This window comes from Gasterosteus aculeatus, chromosome 8 (genome assembly GCF_964276395.1).
Source record: "Gasterosteus aculeatus chromosome 8, fGasAcu3.hap1.1, whole genome shotgun sequence".
Taxonomy (NCBI): domain Eukaryota; kingdom Metazoa; phylum Chordata; class Actinopteri; order Perciformes; family Gasterosteidae; genus Gasterosteus; species Gasterosteus aculeatus.
In genome coordinates, this window is record NC_135695.1 from 22,001,378 (window position 1) to 22,017,394 (window position 16,017).

Consider the following 16,017-nt stretch of genomic DNA (forward strand, 5'->3'; position numbering starts at 1 on the left):
CATCCGCCAGGCCGCCCTCTCGGCCCCGCGCGCAGCTGGAGGTGTCACCTCGGAGACGCGCAGACAACCATTTGTGGGACGCCGCCCGGCGGGTGATGAGGAACACGTCGGATGTTGGACTTTGTTTGGGGGTTTTCTTTTTTTTCTTTTCTCGTGGAATGTGAGGAATAAAAAAAAGGGGGGGGGGGGAGAAGAAATGGAGGTAAAATCACAAATGAATCGTCACTGGAATTGAGTCGGTTGATTCAAGAGGAGGGTGAAGAAGAGGAGGGTGAAGAAGAGCGCTTTGGAGCCACGACGCATTCCTCAGGACGGCTGCGAGAGATGCAACACTCCGCTTCTGCCTCGGTGCACGTTGTCGGTTTAGGAAAAAAAGATAATTTCCAAATCAAACTTGCTGGATTGCAAAGCTGGATTGACGTGAACAGTATCGTGAAGTGGAGACGAACCTCATCAGCTATTCCTCAAATAAATGCAGCCCTGCAGAGCAATTCATCTACTGCCTGCCACAGTCGCTCGTTGGAAAAAAAAGGGGGGGGGGGGGGGGCATGAGGCCAATCCGCTCACATTTTACCCGCAGCGGCGGAAGAATCCCCCACAAAACAAACAAAATCAAGAAATCACAACATTTGAATTGTGTGGGTCGGAGTTGGGTCGATCGGAACCTGCAGAAAGCTCTGCAGATAAATGTAAGAAGTAAGTCCCGAGGTAGCGGCGGGTTTGGACAAAGCTTCTTTCTGAGTAAGCGCCTCTCAAACTGTGGCCCCCCGATTGACCACAGTGACCCAGCACCAGAAGACAGTGAGACAGAGAGACAGACAGAGAGACACAGACAGATATTTTATTCAAACACATGTTTGGGTCGAACACTGTTGCACATGTGCGTCTTTTTAGAAGTTTAGCACCGTAGCTGTAAAAGCGGATATTTTCTATGGATGAAGAGGGAAAACCGGACGGGATGAACTGGGTCTCATCCGAAGGCCTGTGTCGCCCTCTAGCGGCCGTCTTCATGTCCACTCGGAGCGCGTCTGGACTTCTCGTCTCATGCGCAGGAATTCAGACGTCTCGTTATCTCCATCCAACGAAAGATTAAAACAACAATCCGTGTCATTCTGTGGAACATCTCAGATGTTCACTGTTTCACCACTGCAGTGATGTGCAGACCGAACCTCCTCTATAGATTTATGTTTTTTAAACATAACATTGTTAAGAATGTGGAGACAGTGGTAATACATCCAATCAGGAGCGAACAATAACTGATAACTTATTTATTGATTAAATAAGTTGCCTTTTTCTGTCTTTAAAGGCTACAACATCCATCATGGATGCGGTGAGGACTCGTGTCGTCTTTGGGGGTTTCCTGGTGGTGCTGGTTTCAGGTAAGTTCTATACAAATGATTAACTATAACATGTTATTCATGCATTTTTGTTAATTTTATATAATATAACATACACAAAAATGTTCTATGTATTATCGTGATAAAAATACATAATGTACATGTTTCTGAGTAAATTCTGTTTTACAAAAACCATCTCCCAGTTACTTCCGGTCTGTCGCCACCGATCATCGTTTCCAACGAAGAAGAGTTCGTCCTGCGGCCGAACGCCGCCTTCAACATCAGCTGCACCGGCAAGAAGAGCGTGATTTGGGTGCCGCCGCTCCCGGAGAACAGCTTCGTGGAGTCGGGCTACAACACGGCGACGCTCTTCATTTACAACGCCAGCGTGGAAAACACCGACTACTACATGTGCACCTACGGGTCCCTGGAGGGCGAACCGGAAGAAGAGAATGAGGCGGGAATATACGTCTTCGTAGCAGGTAAAGATGGCGCCGATAGCGCGCGGCTGCGTCGGCTAAAGCGGAAGCTAGTCTCCGCTGCTTCTCTTTGACCGTTTTAGGGCTGTAAAATAAATGTACTGTTTTAAATAAAGGAGACTGTTTATCAGTTTAATGAGCACCACTCTTCATGTTGGGGCTATAAGTTATGGTCGGAGGCGCTAGGCTAGTTGAAGCTAGCCTTTAGCTAATGTTAAGTCAGAATTGACCACAATCCGTCCCGGTGTTTCCCGGCAGTAATAATTATTGGGATAGATTATATTATTAATATTATTGTGATAACGTGGTCATATCAGACCAGATGAGGCTGTTTAGAGAGCGTGTGTAAATGTAGTAGGAATATTATTTAACATTTTCTTCCAACAGTAACATTTAAGCGTGAGATGCTAATAATGAAATCAAGCACGTGAGACAAAGTACAATGGAAGAACAATGAAACCAAATGTGACCTCCTTCCTCTGTTCTCGCACACATCAGATCCCCAGTTTCCCTTCGTCCCCGAGGCCCCCGACAACCTGCTGGTCCCCATGAACACGATGGGGGTCCCCATCTCCTGCCGCGTGTCGGACCCTTACTCCCACGTCACCCTGACGAGCGTCCCCAGCAGGGAGGAGATCCACACCTTCTACGACAACAAGATGGGCTTCTTCGGCAGCCTGTCGCCCGGGCGGTACCAGTGTGAAACCACGGTGAACGGCGCCGCGATCACCAGCGACGTCTACACCGTGTACACCGGCGCCGGTAAGTCAAGAAGGAGAGTGAAACACGGGAAAGGGACATTTCTTCGGTTTACTTTTATATATTCTACATGAGCATGTAGTTATGGTGCTTTAGAAAACACTTCATCATGATACAGATTGTAGAATCAATCCCCGGCCTGTTTACAATGCGAGGGCCACGGGCCCAGGTTTCAGAAGCAGCCTGCTGGGTTCAGGCCCCCGGGGGCCCGTGAGGTTATGGGGCCCTGGACCAGAGCTTCTGTTTGAAGTTAAGGCTCACTAATGTCCTGTTGGGAAGTCACAAAGAAGCTCGTATCTACAACCGAGGGAGGGGGGCTTTTACACCTCGGTACTCTTAATAATCCGTCCGTGGTGACGTCACCGCATGAGGGCAGTGTGACGTAATGTGATTATCACAGAGGGAGATGACTTAAGGCGCCTGCTTTCACTGCGTCCGCGTGGTTACATGGATTCCAATAACTGGCTCAGTCGGACTGAAGTCGAATGATCCGTTTCATGTAAACACCTTTGTCCGACTACGTGCGGTCCGACTACGATCCGACTAACACGCCTGGATAACTTGATCCGATCCAGTTGATAGTTCGACTATTCCGGCATGTGACGGTGAATCGGATGAGGAACTGGACTGGATGCTTGAGATCCCGACGGCGTCTTCTCTCCGTTATCAAATCAGCCGATAGCGCCATTCGCTGTGCTCCTGTTAACATCACGCACAGACAGTAGAGGGACGTAGCTTCACCTCGCTCTCCGCTCGCCATCTTTCTCCTAATGTTGATGTTGTTGTTGTTGGTCGTGGTGAAGAGGTCAAGCGGAAATGGCTGCATCACAACTAGTTGTAATGAAAACAGCGCCACCTATCGTATCGGATATGACGATATGCTTTCGGCCAATGATTGGATTTATTCACTGCCGTGTATATTGGGATAACAGCACCTCCCCCCGAAAGAGAGCATAGTCCCACTAAGCAAAGGTTCCAATTCTACCACCATGTAAACACACTGCGTGTGTGTCGGTGATGAATGAGCTCATGGTGGTGCTGACGTCTGCTCTCTGATGGTCCCGTTAGCCTCCGAGGAGGAGGAGGAGGAAGATTTTGATGTGGAGGTGAAAGCCAGCGAGGAGATGGTGGGAGCCGGGGAGCCCTTCAACGTCACATGCGTCGCTCCCCCCGGACGCAACTTCCAGCAGCAGTGGCTGCACCTGAAGAAACAGGCAAGTTGTGGCCTTTTTTTCCCCCCCGTTTTCGTGTTTCTGTGAGTTTTTTTATTTTTTCCACTTTTGTCTCGTCTACGGCTTCATCCATAATAAGCTTTTCCTTCTCAGCCTTTTCTCACCCTTTTTACTTCAAGCCGCTCGCCACATTTCCATGTCATTTCCTCCCCGCAGCAGCTCTGAGCCTTAAATTTAGCAAATAACGGTTTTGGACCTGAACCGCTCGGGGATTATAGCTGGGAGGACGGCTCTCGGCGGTCACAAAGTATGTGTTAGGAAAGCAGCGACCGAATGTTGTGTCTTCAGCGCGAGACCAGGCGGCAGGCCGCCGTTAACCCCGTACGCAGAGACACCGGCAGGAAGTCGTGGACAAGCGGCTTGAGGGGAGCAGGCAGTAAAAACAAAAAAAGAGCAGTAAACCCTTTGACCCCATTGACCGTAAGACCTGTAGGACAGATGCTGTCTTCACGTGACAGCTTTTTGAAGTGTCCACTGAGTCTTGTTTATAATCATATCTAGATTCTAAATTGTCGTCTGTTTCTGTGCGTTGGGATTCTTCTAAGCTTTCTTCCAGAAAGCGGCAACGCTGGACTTCTGGTTTTGGAATTAGTTGCAATTACACCCTTTAAAAAAAAAAAGCCTCTGTGATCCTGATTCATCTCCCGATAGCCGAGCGGGTGTTTTAACCATTAGCCTTTGTAACCGTTCACCCTCTACCATCTACCACAGATGTTTCTCTAGACTCTCACGTGTGCCGTTGTCTCGTCTCCTAAAGGCCGTGGACGCAGTTCAGATGAAGCAGACTCTCCCGGACCGGGTCGTCTACACCCTCAGTGTCCCGCGGGCCTCTTCTCGGGACAGCGGCGTCTACGAGTGCTCCGTCACCAGGGAGCTCAGCGGCGAGACCAAAGTCGGCAGCGTGGCAGTGGCCGTCTCCGGTGAGTCGGCCTTTTGGATTTTCACGCCGAAAAACGATCGCAACGTTGAGGCGAATTAGTCCACACGTGCGTCATTTTCCATCGAGCTTCACCTCTGGCTTCGACATCAGCCGCTGTGTTTTATGGGATGCCTCCAGCAGATGTGCTCGTCTCTGATCTCCTTCGTACTCGCCGTATCTCTCTCTCTTCCCCATGTTTATTTGCTCTGTCGCTCCCCAGAGGAGAATTCCTTTGTGTCGCTGGACCACAGCGGGATCGGGGCCACGGAGTTCGTGAGCCTTCTGGAGGAGACGGAGTTCACCATCCACATCAACGCCTTCCCGGCCCCCAAAGTCGCCTGGCTGAAAGACGGCGAAGACCTGTCACAGAACTACTTTGTCCACACCAAAACCAGCCACCTCGAAGGGAACCGGTGAGGAGCAAGTTTAAAGGAGACTTTTGGGAGAAGACTGAACGTAAAGCTGTTTGTTTAAATCGGCAGAAGGACGCGTGACAGCTGGCGAGGGATGAAGAGATCCTCCAGCGCCCAGCGAGAAGTATCAATCGAATAAACATCTGCTTCTCACAGGTATCTGAGCGTTCTGAAACTACGGCAGCCTCTGGGGAAAGACGACGGCAATTACACCATCCGAGTCCTCAGTGACTCTCGCTCCGCCCAGTTCTCCTTCACGCTCCGAGTGAAAGGTGAGTTTCTATTTCAAGCCCCGTTTCAACGAGCAGTTGAACATTTGAATGAGACTTTCTTGATGTTCTGACCGAGCTCTGCACGTCTCCTTTCAGCCCCCACCGCCATGATGTTCCCCCGGTCCTCCGCCCCCGTGCTGCTCCCGCGGAGCGAGGAGCTGGTGGTGCCCCTCCACGCCCCTTTCACGCTGACCTGTCAGGGGGACGCCAAACTCGCCTGGGTGACGCCGCCTGACGTGCGCCAGCAAATGCGGGAGGACAACAGCGGCCTGTTCGTCACCACGGTTACCGTGGACTCCGCCACGGCGATGCACACGGGCTACTACACCTGCTCTTACAGCAACGCCACGGAGGAGGAGGAGGCGGAGGACAGCAGCATCTATGTCTACGTGCCAGGTGCGCAGCGGCTTCAGTCTTGCTGTTGATTTGTTTCTTAATGTCTGCTGGTCTGAGAAACTGTCCCGTCCCCCCGTCCCCCCCAGACCCGGATGTCCCCTTCGTGCCCTCGCTGGTGCCCTTCGGCAACCACATCCTGTATGAGCACGAGGACATGGAGATCCAGTGCCGGGTGTCCGACCCCAGCGCCAACGTCACCCTGGTCAACATGGAGACCCAGCAGCCCGTCGCCAGCGTGTACGACAGCAAGCGGGGCGCCGTGGGGGTGTTCACCGCCGGCACCTACGTCTGCAAGGCGCTCGTCAACGGAAAGGAGCAGCACAGCGGGGAGTACATCGTCCACGGATGGCCAGGCGAGTCCCGTTTCCTCCCTCAAATCCATGCGCTATTCTCCCCCCCCCCCTCCCCCGCGTCCGGCACACACGTGGTGCTCATGCTGCTCGTTGCCTCTCAGGCGGCGCCCCGCTGCACGTGGAGCTGAGCGCAGAGCGGACCGCTCTGCTGGTGGGAGACGCCGTCACCGTCACCTGTGTGGCTCGGGGGTCCGAGATTCTGGAGGACCACTGGAAATACCCTGGAAAACTGGTGAGGACACACGGGAGACGGGTGGGACGGGTCTGAACCTCCAGAAGTTTCTTCTACGGTTTGGTCCATAAATCGTTAGAAAAGCAGGAAAGAGATTCATGTTCTGTTACGTCCACAAAGACATTCAGTTCACCGTCTCCCAGGAGGAAACACAAGCAGAACATATTTGGGATAATTGCGTCTCAGATGTTCGGCTTCACACAGACGGGAGGAAACCATCCTGTCGATGAAGCTTCTCTGCTCAGAAGTTCATGTTTCCCTTTCGCTTCGACAGGCGAATCGCGGGATCAAAGCGGTGGAAGACATCCAGAAGCTTCAGGAGATCCGCTACACCCTGACCATCCCGCAGGCCTCCGTCAAGGACAGCGGCATCTACTCGTGCTCCATCACCGACATCGTCAGCGGCGAGAGCCAGACCAAGGAGGTGGCCGTTCGAGTGTTCGGTAGGAGAACTGCGTTCCGTGGACTCCGGCCGCTCGTTCATAAAGTGCCTCCGCTGATTTGTCAGTCGGCCTTTTCGTTCTCCTTCCACCAGCGAGCGAGTTCCTGTCCGTCTGGCCGCAGTTCGGAGAAGACGAGTCGGCGGAGCTGGACGAGGTCCGGGAGTTCAGGGCCGAGATCAGCGCCTTCCCCGCCGCTCGCGTCACCTGGCTCAAGGACGGCGTCGCGCTCAGCGACGTGACGGCGGAGATCGGCCTCCGTCAGCTCAGCGAAACCAGGTGAGATTCCGCTGGTGACGAGCCGAGGCTCCGCCCCCTCCCCCCCCCTCCCCGTGTGCTCACGTCCCGTTTCTGTCGCTCGGCTTCAGCTACATGAGCGTTCTCACCCTGATCCGGGCCAAGGAGGAGGACAGCGGGAACTACACCATGCGGGTGGAGAACGGAGACCAGAGACGCGACGTCGGCCTGATGCTGCAGGTCAAAGGTCAGAATGCCGCCTCATTCCTCTGCTACAGGTGACGCTACCTCCTCAATGCGTTATTGACTGAACGTCCATCTCCGAGTCTACTTTCCTATTCTGTAAAGCCCTTTGAGATCATTGAGTCTAAAAGCGATCAGAAGATCCTGAAATCCAAAGTCTAGAATGAGCAGAACGATAAAATAAACTTTTAGAGCCAAAAGTTCTGAATCGGTTCCTGTTGCTCTGCTACAGTGCCCGCAGTCATCGTGGACCTGATGGACATCCACCACGGCGCCGCCACCGGCCAGTCGGTGGTGTGCATCACCCGAGGGGAGCCCCTCCCGCTGGTGGAGTGGTTCGTCTGCAAGAACATCAAACAGTAAGTCCCGCCTCCTTTTCAGAGCAGGCGGAGACGCTTCCAACCAACGTCGCACCTCGCGCATCTTACGCCTCCTTTCCCCTCCAGTTGTGCCAACGACTCGTTGGCTTGGGAGCCGCTTCCCGCCAACTCCACGGGGGTCACGGCGGAGTCGCACGTCAACGAGGACGGCAACCTGGAGAGCCAGGTCATGTTCGGCCACCTGGAGAGCACGCTGGCCGTGCGCTGCCTGTCCCGCAACGGCATGGCCGCCGTCAGCAGGGAGGTCAAGCTGGTGTCCAGTGGTGAGAACACACACACACACACACGGTGTCTGTTTGTTGTTGTGAAGTATACAGCAGCTGCCTGCATTCACCCCATCCTCCCAGCACGCCTTGTGGTCCCATTAATGCCGACACCCGATGGATTTGAATCGTTTCTTTACGCGTGTGCGTGTGCACAGGGCCTCACCCGGAGCTGACTGTCGCCGCCGCCGTGCTGGTGCTGCTGGTCATTGTCATCATCTCACTCATTGTGTTGGTTGTTATCTGGAAGCAGGTACTGGTGGCACCATTTCGCCTTCATTCTCACACGTTCAATTCTTCGCTTGCACCTTTGGGAAATTGTGTTTGTAGCAAAGTGGTCGCTAAACTATTTTTAAACAAAAGTAAAAAATAATAATCATCCTAAATTTGCCGACAGACTCTGCAAGGCTTTAAGAAAATGTCCCCAACACGCGGCCCGCGTCGCACTGACCGCGTCCTCCTCGTCTTTCTGTCCTCCAGAAGCCGCGCTATGAGATCCGCTGGAGGGTCATTGAGTCGGTGAGTCCCGACGGACACGAGTACATCTACGTGGATCCCATGCAGCTTCCCTACGACTCCCGGTGGGAGTTCCCCCGAGACCGGCTGGTGCTCGGTGAGTCTTCAGGAGGTGGACGGAGATCCAGAGGGCGCGTTGACGCGTTTGTTGTGAGGCTCGGTTTGTCTGTGTCCCTGTCGTTGACCCGGCCTCCCCGCTGGTGTCGCTCTCCAGGTCGCATCCTGGGCTCCGGAGCCTTCGGGAAGGTGGTGGAGGGCACCGCCTACGGGCTCGGCCGCTCGCAGCCCGTCATGAAGGTGGCCGTGAAGATGCTGAAACGTGAGTTCGGCGCCTTGCGATTTACCAGACCAGGTCGTCTGAGACGCGCGAGGCGTCCTTTGATCGGCGAGTTTGCAGGGTCCTAAATGCACTTTCGCCCCGCCTCCTTTCAGCCACAGCGCGCTCGAGTGAGAAGCAGGCGCTGATGTCAGAACTGAAGATCATGACCCATCTCGGGCCGCACCTCAACATCGTTAACCTCCTGGGAGCCTGCACCAAATCAGGTGAACGACGCGGGAGCTATAAACTCAAATGCTGCTTAAAGCATCCTGCACGCACATCCACACTCGCTCGGGTGGTCTGCAGGCGGCTCCGTGGTGGGCGGGGTTTGTGGCGGGCTCTGTGGTGGGCGGGGTGTTTACTGGGGAAGTGGCGGCTCGGCCTCGCTGATAAGACCATCCTGCCGACTGACGCTGGAGTCTAACCAGCCGTTCTCCTCCCAGGGCCCATCTACATCATCACGGAGTACTGCTTCTACGGGGACCTGGTCAACTACCTGCACAAGAACAGGGAGAACTTCCTCAGCCTGAACCCGGAGAAGACCAAGAAAGAGGTGGACATCTTTGGGATCAACCCTGCAGATGAGAGCAGCAGGAGGTTTGTTTCTCTAAATGAGAAAAAAACGTGTCATTGACACTTTGAGAATGTTGAGAGATGACTAAAGCAAACACATTTAAATGTACTTTCTATATACAAAGACACTATTCAGGTCACAGGAACCTTTGAGGAACTTATTGACTGGTTTTCTGCTTCATCCATAAAAAAAGAAACTACTCTGGCGTCATTTTAATTACTCTTCGTCAATTAGTATCAAAAGTAAAGTTGGCCGTCGTCTTCTCGGCTCATTTCAAACAAAGGCTGAAACTTTCATGTTATTTTTACAGCGGTTAGGTTCTTAACAAGCGACAACCTCTGGTTCTTTAAAGGGAAGTCATGCTCTCTGCTGGCCAGCAGGGGGCGACTCTGAGGAAACGACTCATGAGTTCATGGTCTCAGTCTCTAGTTTCAGGTCTTCTTCATCCGGCACGATGCTCATTTAGTGAATGATGGTCCATGTAGAGTCAAACAGGCCATACAGCAGGGGGCGCTTTAGGGCGGGGCTACACGCTGATTGACAGGTTGCTGCCATTTGTCACATTGTGTTTTCACTTTACGACAGTTTTTTTAATTATTTATTTTGTTCAGCGTTCAGTACGTAGCGTCCACAACTTCTAGAAAGATCCACAAACACAGCCATTGTGTTACACACACACACACACACACACACCTAATCGGTTTCTCCTCGCTCGAGGGGATCATCTGGTATCTTCTCCCTAATCGAATCGCAGGCTGAAGTGGTCTCAGCTTTCCGACCTAATGTTGTTTCACTGGAGGAAGCTGTTAATTCTGTCCTCCGTGGTGTAACATCACCCCCCCCCCCCACCGATGACTCACAGCGACCACACCTCGAAAATGACCGATTCCTCCAACGCCGGACACACACACACACACACACTGATGCGTTGTCTCCGCCCACAGCTACGTCATCCTGTCCTTCGAGAGCAAAGCCGACTACATGGACATGAAGCAGGCCGACGGCACGCAGTACGTCCCCATGCTGGAGATGAGCGACGCCTCCAAGTACTCCGACATCCAGAGGTCCGAGTACGACCACCCCCCCTCCCAGAAAGGTACGCACGCCCCCCCCCCCCGCCCCACCCGCCCGTGCTGCAGTCAGTGTGTGTGTCTGAGGGGGGCGCACCCCGCTCTGAGGGCCCTGTAATTACACGGGTGGGAGCGTAATGATGGCGGCTTCTCCCTGCCATTAGTCAGGACCCTGGTTGGAGCAGCTCATGGACGTTTCCTGTGTGTGTGTGTGTGTGTGTGTGTGTGTGTGTGTGTGTGTGTGTGTGTGTGTGTGTGTGTGTGTGTGTGTGTGTGTGTGTGTGTGTGTGTGTGTGTGTGTGTGTGTGTGTTACCCCAGAGGACGAGCTGCTGTCAGACGACGTGAACGAGGGCCTCAGCACCACCGACCTGCTCAGCTTCACCTACCAGGTGGCCAAAGGCATGGAGTTCCTGGCCTCCAAGAATGTACGCGGCTTTTTCCACCTTTTTCTAGTAGTTTGGGTCCCTTTTTTAAAAAAAAGTTGAGTCTTTTTAATCATCTTGGCTTTGCATTTCTGTGTAATCGCTGGCGGGCCATAAGCGGTCTGAGGGGCTGAATATAGCAGCAGCAGGGCTGGAATTATGGGGCAGCTCCACGGGTTTTATCCCCAAATATCCAGCGGTCGAGCTCTGTGACGCGATGTGGAACAGCATGAAACAAAAAGCCAGAGACTCACAGGAATAGAAAAGAGCTGGAAAAACCTCCACTGTTCCATGAGCTGCCTGTCAACCTTCTGCCCCTCCCCCCTCTGCCCCCTCCAGTGCGTCCATCGGGACCTGGCCGCCAGGAATGTCCTCCTCTCTCAGGGCAAGATGGTGAAGATCTGTGACTTCGGACTGGCCCGGGACATCATGCACGACAGCAACTACGTCTCCAAAGGGAGCGTGAGTCCGCGCCCGTCCGCTCACAGCCGCGCTCCTTTTCCCCGTAACGGGGGCTCAACGCTTTCCCCTCCGTGCTCCCGCAGACGTTCCTGCCCGTGAAGTGGATGGCCCCCGAGAGCATCTTTGACAACATGTACACCACCCTGAGTGACGTGTGGTCCTACGGCATCCTGCTGTGGGAGATCTTCTCGTTGGGTGAGTCCAGCGCACGCCCCCCCCCCCCCCCCCCTCCAGAGGAGAATAAGCCCTCCGGTTTGGAGTCGGCATGATGAAAATGTGCTTTTGGTGTCGCAGGTGGAACCCCGTACCCGGGGATGGTCGTGGACTCCAGCTTCTACAACAAGATCAAGAGTGGATACAGGATGTCCAAACCGGAGCTGGCCCCCGACGACGTGTACGTGGTCACGTGACCCGCCCCCCCCCCCCCTCCCCCTGTCAGACGAGGACCTCAGTGACTCCGGTTACAGTGACGCTTCTTCTCCCTTTCAGGTACGAGATGATGATGAAGTGCTGGAACAGCGAGCCGGAGAAGAGGCCTTCGTTCCTGGGTCTGAGTGACACCGTTTCTTCTCTGCTGCCCTGCAGCTACAAGAGGGTGAGTCCCCCCCCCCGACCCCCCCGCCCCCTCCGGTCGCCCACACCTCTCTGCACACCTGCACTTTCACTTCCTCTCGTTCGTGACCTTGTGCGTTCTGTTCCTCTCGGTTCGGTGTTTCAGGCCGAGCAAAGTGCAGGTTTTAAATGGCGGGTCATTTTAAGACCCGCCCCCCACCCACCAAACCGCGGTTTGAGGGGCGGGGCCTCACCACCCGGCGTTCACGTGCTCACTCTGTGTCCGTCCCGCGCAGCACTACGAGCGGGTGAACCGCGAGTTCCTGAAGAGCGACCACCCCGCCGTCACCCGGGTGTGCGCGGAGAGCGACGACGTCTACGTCGGCATCAGCAGCAAGAACAAGAAGCTGAAGGATCGAGAGAGCGGCTTCGACGAGCAGCGGCTGAGCTCCGACAGCGGCTACATCATTCCGCTGCCCGACCTGGAGCCGCCCTCCGACGACGAGTACGGGAAGAGGAACCGGCACGGGTGAGAGAACCTCCTCGTCCACGGTGGGTTCTCACCCAACACGCCAACTTAATACTTAACGCACACGCGGCACTTTTTTCCTCTGCAGCTCTCAGACGTCGGAGGAGAGCGCCATCGAGACGGGCTCCAGCAGCTCCACCTACGCCAAGCGCGAGGGGGAGACCCTGGAGGACATCACGCTGCTGGACGAGATGTGTCTGGACTGCAGCGACCTGGGGGAGGACAGCTTCCTGTGACCGACCCCCCAACCCCCCCCCCCCCCCCCTCCCCGTGTAGAGCAGAAGCAGCGAGGACGCAGGACACCAGAGATAAGAACTTGTTAAATCAACCAAAGACTCGTCCTCGTCCTCGACTGCACATCCAGAGGACAGAACAAAAGAAACACTTTGCCCTCTGGTGACATCACGACCTCCACTCCCCCCTAGGACCCCCGTCCCCCCCCGTCCCCCCGTGGACACTTAAAGGAACTTAAACCACCGAGCCAGAGTGACGGACCTGAAACAGATAAAACAACTTTATTTTTTCATTTGCAGAGCTTTATTCTATTGGGCATTCGACCAGCAGCAATATAAGCACAATGTCATTCATATTGTATATAAATACAAATATCTATATATATATATATATATAACCACTAGAGATGCACTAAACTAAAGGAGGCCGATACCAGCAATCCGCGTGCAGGTAAACTCACTTCTCTTCACCTGAAGCACAATCACACAATCTGGACTTTGTGTTGAGATAATGAACATATTCTGTTTCTTTTGTTGTTGTTTTTTTCAAATTTATTTTTCTACTTCATCGCTGTGTATTCGTGTGCTATTTGTCCCGAGGAAGAGCTCTCCTGAGCCGGTGACGTCACACTCTGAAAAACACAAACCGGTGTGATTGTTTTGTAAATAAGAGTCATTGGATGACAGTTATTTCATGTAAGCACATATTTAGCTTCTGCAATGCTTCCAACAATTTAAATGTCATTAATTCTCCAATAGGAATCACATTTGCAATCATATAGTGGGCAACGTGTAGTCTCTGGCGATTATATCATTTTCATATTTTATCATGTTTGTGTTTGGATGGTAATCGTTTCAGCTCCAACACAAAGGAGGAAATAAGAGATGGAGGTGGTGTCCTCCTGTGTCCTACAGGAAGAGTCCCACCGGTTCCCTTTACAAGGAGACAACAGATCGTCCACATGATCTTCACACAAACGAGCACCACTTTTAGGATGTTTTGTTGAAGCGCGAGTACAATCAGTAAAAGCCAACGTTCTCTGAGGAACACGTCTCTGATGTTGTGAAGCCTCAGGTCATCTTGTTTGTTTACAGCCAGTGGACAGGAAGTGACCAGACTGAGGAGGATGTAAAGGCAACATAATGTTCTCTGGTGTTGACCTGTCAATCAGCGTGTAGCCCCGCCCTAAAGCATCCCTGCTTTATGGTCTGTTTGACTCTAAATGGACTAAATGAACATCACGCTGGACGAAGAAGACCTGAAACTAGAGACTGAGACCATAAACTCATGTTTACAATGTTTACTGAGGGAATAAATCAAGAGAAGTAGAGTCATTTCCTCATAGACGTCTATGGGAGCAGAGGAGTCGCCCCCTGCTGGTCACTACAGAGAAGTAGAGTCATTTCCTCATAGACGTCTATGGGAGCAGAGGAGTCGCCCCCTGCTGGTCACTACAGAGAAGTAGAGTCATTTCCTCATAGACGTCTATGGGAGCAGAGGAGTCGCCCCCTGCTGGTCACTACAGAGAAGTAGAGTCATTTCCTCATAGACGTCTATGGGAGCAGAGGAGTCGCCCCCTGCTGGTCACTACAGAGAAGTAGAGTCATTTCCTCATAGACGTCTATGGGAGCAGAGGAGTCGCCCCCTGCTGGTCACTAGAGAGAAGTAGAGTCATTTCCTCATAGACGTCTATGGGAGCAGAGGAGTCGCCCCCTGCTGGTCACTGCACAGAATGCAGCTTTAACACGTGAAGCTTTGGCTTCACTCTGGAGATCTGGAGGTTGCTGATGTGACCTCGCGTCTCCACCACTGACCACAAGGAGGACTGGTCTCATTTACATTCTTTAAGACACATAAAAGCTTTAACTGTTTTTACTGGACAGTTCTACACATCGTAGAACCAGACCTTGAAATCTCTCGTGTTAAACAGACCTGATTTCTGGCGTCATTGACTTCCAGCTGAGGGAACCGGAGCTGTGGACCAGCGCTTCCTGTCGATGTCATACATCCGTTTATGTGTAATCCTCCCGCTGCTGTACCAGCTGTGCCACTGCCTTTTCCTGTTGACTGATATAATCTGCAATCGGTTGTTGCACCTTGCTAGTTTTTGTTGCAGAAGAAGAAAGAAGTACCACAGAGATGTGAATGATGATGATGATGATGATGATGACGGTACGGTATCTGTAATAATAGGTAATCACACCCAATATGATGAGTGAATTCTGTGTTTCAATATGTTACATCATGTACATTCAGATGATTTATATTTCAATAAATGATTTATCATGTAGAAAGAGAACAAGACCTGTCCTAACGCTTAAAAAGAAAATATAATGTATTGATAAAATATTGCATAAATGATTCTCTGGATGAGGTTTGAACAAACTCGTCTGTAGAACCTCCAGAATCCAGAGAGGAATATGAACGTATGAGAGTATGTAAGAGGTGCTGAAGGAGACTGCTGGATCAGTGAGAACAAACTCATGACCGACGTGACGAAGACGCTACAGTGAAGAGGGTGAGAGTACATATCAACAAGAAACTTCATCACTACATTAAGCGGAGCATTTATTGAATATAATCAACATGAAACTTCGGCACAGATGTAATCTGAAATACTCCTTTCACCATCTTGCCACCCGGCTGTTGGTTTGAAGTCTTTTCTTAAACCCCCCAGCAGAGGGAGGCAGAGTCCACGTGATGCTCGCTGCATTCAGGCCTGGGAGATAAAGTGGGAGAAGAGAGGCCTGACTCGTGTCACATCAGACGTGAGTCCTGGGCCTTTAACCTACAAAATGATGTTTGCTGCCGTGCGACTTCGACAGGAAGACGTTGAGAAGACGAGTGCTGGATGCGTTTTATCACACGCGATAACGACAACCTTTCCCTCTCTTTTCCCACTTGGTTGTGTTTGTTTTTCCTTTTATCTTCAGACTTCTGTTTGCAGAGTGTAAACCCTCAAGGCGGAATGGCGCCAGTACTAATGGGGGTCAACACCTTCCCCCAAAATCGCAGCCGTCGCTCGTTGGCTTGTGGGGGGGGGGGCTCAGCAGGAAGAAGGTGTCACTGGACGGACCAGTTGGGTCGGCCCCCCATTGTAGCACTGGTGAACGTTGACTCGCAGGTTTTTTTCTTGAGTGAATCTCCAAAGCCGCAAACAGACTAACAGCGAACAGTAATAGCAACAGAGTCGCCAACAGATACGATCGTTTTCACCAAGAAAAAGACCTTTATTGCTTGGGATTTTTTTTTTAAGTGAAACAACTGAACCCAGAAAGGTCCCACAAGGAGCCTTTGTTCTGGAGAAGCCTAATGCGGAAATATCCCCCGTCCATGATAACGAGCGTTCAACGTTTGATGCAAAGTGTTTCAATGATTGCGTT

At 52.4% G+C, this 16,017-nt stretch overlaps 1 protein-coding gene and 1 long non-coding RNA gene across 3 annotated transcripts in view; one reads left to right on the top strand and one right to left on the bottom strand.

Moving 5' to 3' along the window:
- The window catches only part of pdgfra (platelet-derived growth factor receptor, alpha polypeptide), a 15,667-nt gene extending 734 nt beyond the window's left edge, over nt 1-14,933 (top strand). Inside the window, exons 2-29 of one of the 2 annotated variants that reach the window (XM_040184753.2) lie at nt 1,307-1,379; nt 1,541-1,819; nt 2,315-2,578; nt 3,644-3,789; nt 4,565-4,727; nt 4,947-5,139; nt 5,296-5,411; nt 5,508-5,807; nt 5,894-6,160; nt 6,262-6,392; nt 6,667-6,835; nt 6,928-7,111; nt 7,201-7,316; nt 7,545-7,671; nt 7,759-7,955; nt 8,114-8,208; nt 8,436-8,568; nt 8,686-8,790; nt 8,904-9,014; nt 9,234-9,387; nt 10,309-10,460; nt 10,754-10,860; nt 11,197-11,319; nt 11,403-11,514; nt 11,614-11,713; nt 11,809-11,914; nt 12,168-12,400; nt 12,489-14,933. In XM_040184753.2, the coding sequence (XP_040040687.2) occupies nt 1,322-1,379; nt 1,541-1,819; nt 2,315-2,578; nt 3,644-3,789; nt 4,565-4,727; nt 4,947-5,139; nt 5,296-5,411; nt 5,508-5,807; nt 5,894-6,160; nt 6,262-6,392; nt 6,667-6,835; nt 6,928-7,111; nt 7,201-7,316; nt 7,545-7,671; nt 7,759-7,955; nt 8,114-8,208; nt 8,436-8,568; nt 8,686-8,790; nt 8,904-9,014; nt 9,234-9,387; nt 10,309-10,460; nt 10,754-10,860; nt 11,197-11,319; nt 11,403-11,514; nt 11,614-11,713; nt 11,809-11,914; nt 12,168-12,400; nt 12,489-12,636 (4,389 nt within the window). In that variant the 5' untranslated portion in view covers nt 1,307-1,321 and the 3' untranslated portion in view covers nt 12,637-14,933. Of the gene's footprint in view, nt 1-41; nt 1,380-1,540; nt 1,820-2,314; nt 2,579-3,643; nt 3,790-4,564; nt 4,728-4,946; nt 5,140-5,295; nt 5,412-5,507; nt 5,808-5,893; nt 6,161-6,261; nt 6,393-6,666; nt 6,836-6,927; nt 7,112-7,200; nt 7,317-7,544; nt 7,672-7,758; nt 7,956-8,113; nt 8,209-8,435; nt 8,569-8,685; nt 8,791-8,903; nt 9,015-9,233; nt 9,388-10,308; nt 10,461-10,753; nt 10,861-11,196; nt 11,320-11,402; nt 11,515-11,613; nt 11,714-11,808; nt 11,915-12,167; nt 12,401-12,488 lie in introns of both variants that reach the window. The other variant, XM_078108822.1, reaches the window with a different exon arrangement.
- Nucleotides 13,750-16,017, bottom strand: part of LOC144411508 (uncharacterized) — a 116,175-nt gene continuing 113,907 nt past the window's right edge. The window contains exon 2 of the long non-coding RNA XR_013468694.1: nt 13,750-13,842. This is a non-coding gene — a long non-coding RNA (uncharacterized LOC144411508). The remainder of the gene's footprint in view (nt 13,843-16,017) is intronic.